This window comes from Anomaloglossus baeobatrachus, chromosome 4, assembly GCF_048569485.1.
Source record: "Anomaloglossus baeobatrachus isolate aAnoBae1 chromosome 4, aAnoBae1.hap1, whole genome shotgun sequence".
Classification (NCBI taxonomy): Eukaryota; Metazoa; Chordata; class Amphibia; order Anura; family Aromobatidae; genus Anomaloglossus; species Anomaloglossus baeobatrachus.
The window spans coordinates 690,784,209-690,790,083 of NC_134356.1; the positions used below are offsets into that span (position 1 = coordinate 690,784,209).

Here is a 5,875-nt window from a genome sequence, read left to right on the forward strand (position 1 = left end):
TCCACTGTGTACTAAACTGCATTAAACCCCCTTTATTCTGATGATAGATGTTCTCCAAGGAATGTAATTGTATTTCCTAAAAGCATAGAATCACACTGTATACCCTTTACTAGTTATATAGTTAACATAATTATTCCAACACCACAAATATTAGGCTTACCATAGGTTAGGTTTTTTGTAGTCCATGTTTAGACTTATACACTGACTAGTTTTTACTTTCTATTTATACAGGAGAACAATCTGACTCTGGGAACAGATTTTTTTCTTTTAGGATTTCAATTCAGCCACAAATTAAATATTTTCCTATTCTGTCTCCTCCTGGTGGTCTACTGTGGAACAATATGTGGGAATTTCTTGATCATCACCTTGGTGTCCACCAGTAGGACCCTCCACACTCCAATGTACTTCTTTCTCACCCAACTGTCAATCAGTGACATCTTGTTACCGACTGATATCATCCCGAACACACTTCACCTTCTATTAAATAATGGGGGAGCCATTACTTTTATATGTTGTTTGAATCAGTTTTATTTTTTTGCTGCCTCAGAAGTATTTGAATGTTTTCTTCTCACGGTGATGTCTTACGACCGATACGTGGCCATCTGTAATCCTCTACGTTACTCTTCTATCATGACAAATTCCAATTGTATAATAATGGCCGCCATGTGTTGGGTGTTGGGTTTTTCCATTACATTGATGTACTGTATAACACTATCGGTGCTGACGTTTTGTGGACCAAACATCATTGACCATTTTTTCTGTGATCTTGTTCCTCTAATAGAATTAGGCTGTTCTAACACTTTGTCTATTGAACTAGAAGCCTATATAACATGCTTCCTAGTTATTGTCATCCCTATCATAATAGTTATTATTTCGTATATTAATATTATTATCACCATTTTACGCTTTCAGTCTAAAGTCAGTAGACAGAAAGCCTTCTCCACCTGCAGCTCCCACCTCATTGTGGTCTCCATATTCTACATTACTCTATTAAGTGTTTATATTTATCCAAAAGGAGGACAATCCTCGAAGGTTAATAAACTCCTATCTCTGTTATATACGGTGTTTACTCCATTTATGAACCCCATTATATACAGCCTGAGAAATAAAGACATCAAAAAATCTCTACAGGAGATGATCAAGAAATGTTTTGTTTGTTAAAATGCTATAATTCATCTAAAGATCAAAAAATGTACAGAAAAACTATTTTTTATGAGTTTTAACTATGAATCTACATTTTTTGCTTTAAACTTGATACTTTCTTGGAATTTTGGATGTTGAATGGTTGGTGAGTGATCACTATGATGCTTAAGTGCTCTTTACTCGAGTCGAACAAGTCAAAAATCTCAAACGGGTTCAACTCCAAGTGGAATGGAAGTCAATGATTGGGCACGTTTACTCTGCCCCCAAGTAAAATAAGCCGTAAACAGAGCATTTCTGGATGAGGAAGGAAGTATTTCTTTTTACACATCCAAAAACAGTGAGAGCCATTCAGAGGGGTGTAAGAGTTTCTCATCACTCACTGAAGCAAGCCTGTGCTTTGTGTTTGATGGTTCATGAATAACACATCCAAGAACCTGCAATTCTTAGCCAAGCACCCTGATGCTCGATCAAGTACCAAGCAGTCCTGGAATGCTCAATCATCATTACTTATCACTAGAGATAAGCGAACCTGATTTTTGGTTTTCGAACTGAACACCAACTAAAAAGCACAGGGCTCAGGTTCGGGGTTTGAATGCTTTATGTGCAAATTTAACTTGCACCAGCAACAATGTGCTCTGGTACGCTTGGTACTCAGCCCTGTACAAGCTGGGGTAACAACAGTGTAATTGGATTTAGTGTGCCACCAAAAAAAGTTTGAAAAAGCCTGACCACCCTCCCCCGGAAGTGATTTGCTTATGGCTGGCAGTTTGAGTCTCTGCCCAGATACAGCCAATCAGTGTATCTGAACCTTATCGTGCAAGGTTCAGTCACAAAGAGGTTTTGGTTGTTTGCAGCCTGTGAACCGAACCTTCATAGGTTTGCTCATCTCTACTCATCATTGTGGACCCATTTTGTCTTGATCCCAGAAACCCTTTAACTTTATTAATACTGGAAGACTTCCAATTCTCATTCCACTTGGATCAGCTCTCCAACTACGCCTCCCCTTATCACAGTCAGTGGAATTTTAAACATATCTGTCAGTCACCGCATTGACAGTCAATGTGATTTGTTGAGGCTCCAATTAAAACTCAAGTTAAAAAACTGGTCAAGTAATCTATTGATAATATTTTTTTACTATTTGTAACCATTTGTCCTAATATATTGATACATCTGATGTTGCCTTTAGCTCCTTATGTAAGGTAAACTTAAATAATAAGTAAAACTACTTAAAAAGTTTGTATACAGTATGTTTCTAATAAAAAATAAATAAAATTAAATAAATAAAAAAAATTGGGAAACTATAATTTATTTCCTGACTCTAATTATTATTCAGACTGGTGTTCATATTTCTAGAGGGATTTTATACAGTTACATTACCAATGATGTTTTTCTATTTTAAGAAATCATCTTAACTTTTTTAAAACTTTATCTGTATCAGTGACATCAATGGGAATAAGGGCAGAGAAGGACGGGGGCCAGCTGCAGCCACCTGCTCATGGAAGCTCAGAGAGATAGACCATGCCCCTATAAGTACAAAAAGACATAAAATAAATGAGCCAAAGCATAATTTGTATAAGGGCAAAAGTAAGAGGATGTTCACAGTATGGCAAATTCACAGAGAAAAACCCAAGCAAAAATACAAAATGAGCACATCTATATATATAATTGCCTTATTCTGTCTGTCTGTCTGTCTGTCTGTCATGCTCCAAAATTGTGTCCTTACGGTGACACAAAGCTGATTGGCCGCTGGGCTCGCCATGGTCCCGCCCCCCCACACCGATTGGCCGCTCGCCCAGGCTGCGCCCCCACACGGATTGGCCAGCCGCTCGCCCAGGCTCCGCCCCCCCCACAGATTGGCCTCTCGCCCCGGCACCCTGCAGGCATTGGCAATTCGGCCACGCCACGCCCCGCCCCCCTCACGCAATGCACGCTAGCTCTGGCCCCGCCCCCTCCCTCCCCCCGCGCATTCCCCGAACTGACACGGCTGTCACCGAGGTGAGTACTGTACTTCCCCCCCCACCCCCCTCCGCACATTCCCCGAACTGACACGGCTGTCACCGAGGTGAGTACTGTACTCCCCCCCACCCTCACCCCCCCCCCCGGCCTCCGCTCGCACGGGAGTGGTGTGGATACGTTGGTAACCATGCTCGCATGGTTACAAGCGCATCAAGGTCCTGCTGCTGCGGCGGAAGAAAACATACACACACATCAGATCACACTCACTCACACACACCTCACACACACCTCACACACACCTCACACACACCTCACACACACCTCACACACACCTCACATCGCATTCACATACTTACAGCATCCGGCGATATCGCTTGCTTCTCGGCCTCGATACTGTGCTGTTGTGACCTTCCAGGACCTGACGGAGGATCACATGGCCAGAGGCATGTGGTATCTCCGGATGTTGTGAGTGTGAGCGCGTATGTGCGATATCGTCAGTGTCTGTGTGTGTGAGTGGATGCGATCGGGTGTGTGTGAGTGGATGCGATCGGGTGTGTGTGAGTGGATGCGATCGGGTGTGTGTGAGTGGATGCGATCGGGTGTGTGTGAGTGGATGCGATCGGGTGTGTGTGAGTGGATGCGATCGGGTGTGTGAGTGTCGGCAGAGGAGCACGGCGTGCTGGAGGAGGCTGGGAGCAGAGAGGCTGATCATGGGGAAGGCTGGGAGGGGGAGGCTGATGCTGGGAGGGGAAGGCTGATGCTGAAGGAGGCTGGGAGGGGGAGGCTGGGAGGAAGGAGGCTGGGAGGAGAGAGGCTGATCCTGGGGAAGGCTGGGAAGGGGAGGCTGATGCTGAGGGAGGCTGGAAGGAGAGAGGCTGATGCTGGGGGAGGCTGGAAGGAGAGAGGCTGAGGCTGGGAGGAGAGAGGCTGATGCTGGGGAAGGCTGATGCTGAGGGAGGCTGGGAGGGGAAAGCTGATGCTGGGGAAGGCTGGGAGGACGGAGGCTGGGAGGAGAAAGGCTGATCCTGGGGAAGGCTGGGAGAGGGAGGCTGATGCTGGGGGAGGCTGGAAGGAGAGAGGCTGATGCTGGGGGAGGCTGGAAGAAGAGAGGCTGATGCTGGGGGAGGCTGATGCTGGGGGAAGCTGGGAAGAGAGAGGCTGATGCTGGGGAAGGCTGGGAGGAGAGAGGCTGATGCTGGGGACAGAGAGGAGAGGCTGATGCTGGGAGGAGAGAGGCTGATGCTGGGATGAGAGAGGCTGATGCTGGGAGGAGAGAGGCTGATGCTGGGGGAGGCTGGGAGGGGGAGGCTGATGCTGGGGGAGGCTGGGACGAGGGAGGCTGATGCTGGTGGAGGCTGATGCTTGGGGAGGCTGATGCTGGGGGAGGCTGGAAGGAGAGAGGCTAATGCTGGTGGAGGCTGATGCTTGGGGAGGCTGATGCTGGGGGAGACTGGGAGGGGAAGGCTGATGCTGAGGGAGGCTGGGAGGGGGAGGCTGGGAGGAAGGAGGCTGGGAGGAGAGAGGCTGATCCTGGGGAAGGTTGGGAACGGGAGGCTGATGCTGAGGGAGGCTGGAAGGAGAGAGGCTGATGCTGGGGGAGGCTGGAAGGAGAGAGGCTGATGCTGGTGGAGGCTGATGCTTGGGGAGGCTGATGCTGGGGGAGACTGGGAGCGGAAGGTTGATGCTGAGGGAGGCTGGGAGGGGGAGGCTGGGAGGAAGGAGGCTGGGAGGAGAGAGGCTGATCCTGGGGAAGGCTGGGAAGGGGAGGCTGATGCTGAGGGAGGCTGGAAGGAGAGAGGCTGATGCTGGGGGAGGCTGGAAGGAGAGAGGCTGAGGCTGGGAGGAGAGAGGCTGATGCTGGGGAAGGCTGATGCTGAGGGAGGCTGGGAGGGGAAAGCTGATGCTGGGGAAGGCTGGGAGGACGGAGGCTGGGAGGAGAGAGGCTGATCCTGGGGAAGGCTGGGAGAGGGAGGCTGATGCTGGAGGAGGCTGGAAGGAGAGAGGCTGATGCTGGGGGAGGCTGGAAGGAGAGAGGCTGATGCTGGTGGAGGCTGATGCTTGGGGAGGCTGGGAGAGGGAGGCTGATGCTGAGGGAGGCTGGGAGGAGGGAGGCTGGGAGAGGTAGGCTGAGAGAAGAGAGGCTGATGCACACACACACACACACACACACACACACACACACACACACGCGCGCGCACTGCACAACACACCACACACCACAAACACACACACACTGGGAACCACAAACAACTGCCCTACACAGACACCCACACACACAGACAACGCTGCACACACACACAACACCCAACACACAAACACCGCGGCACACACAAATATACGCACATACCGCACAACACACACATTGCACAAAACATACCTCCCCCCAAAACACACCACACACACACAAACCGCACAACACCCACACAACGCTACAGACACACAGCGCTCCACAAACAACGCAACACACGCAACACACAAACAACACCGCTCTCACCCCCCGTCACACCCAGACAACACCCAGAACATGTACAGCGCCTACACAAACACTTGGTAACTACACACAACAACATCTATATTATATATATATATATATATATATATAAACAAAAATCATACATGAACTACACAATACGTAAATTCTAGAATACCCGATGCGTAGAATCGGGCCACCTTCTAGTACCCTATAAGAGTGTAAATGAGTAAATAATAGCATTAAATGTAAATAACAAAGGGCACTTAGTTAACAGTGATTAAAAAGCCTAGAAGCCATCCCATC

At 48.5% G+C, this 5,875-nt stretch overlaps 1 protein-coding gene across 1 annotated transcript in view; it reads left to right on the forward strand.

The window, feature by feature from the left end:
• Positions 1–1,161, forward strand: part of LOC142302944 (olfactory receptor 10A7-like) — a 140,305-nt gene extending 139,144 nt beyond the window's left edge. Inside the window, exon 4 of the mRNA XM_075344047.1 lies at positions 232–1,161. Coding sequence (XP_075200162.1) covers positions 232–1,161 — 930 coding nt within the window. The remainder of the gene's footprint in view (positions 1–231) is intronic.
• Positions 1,162–5,875: the final 4,714 nt, after the last annotated feature.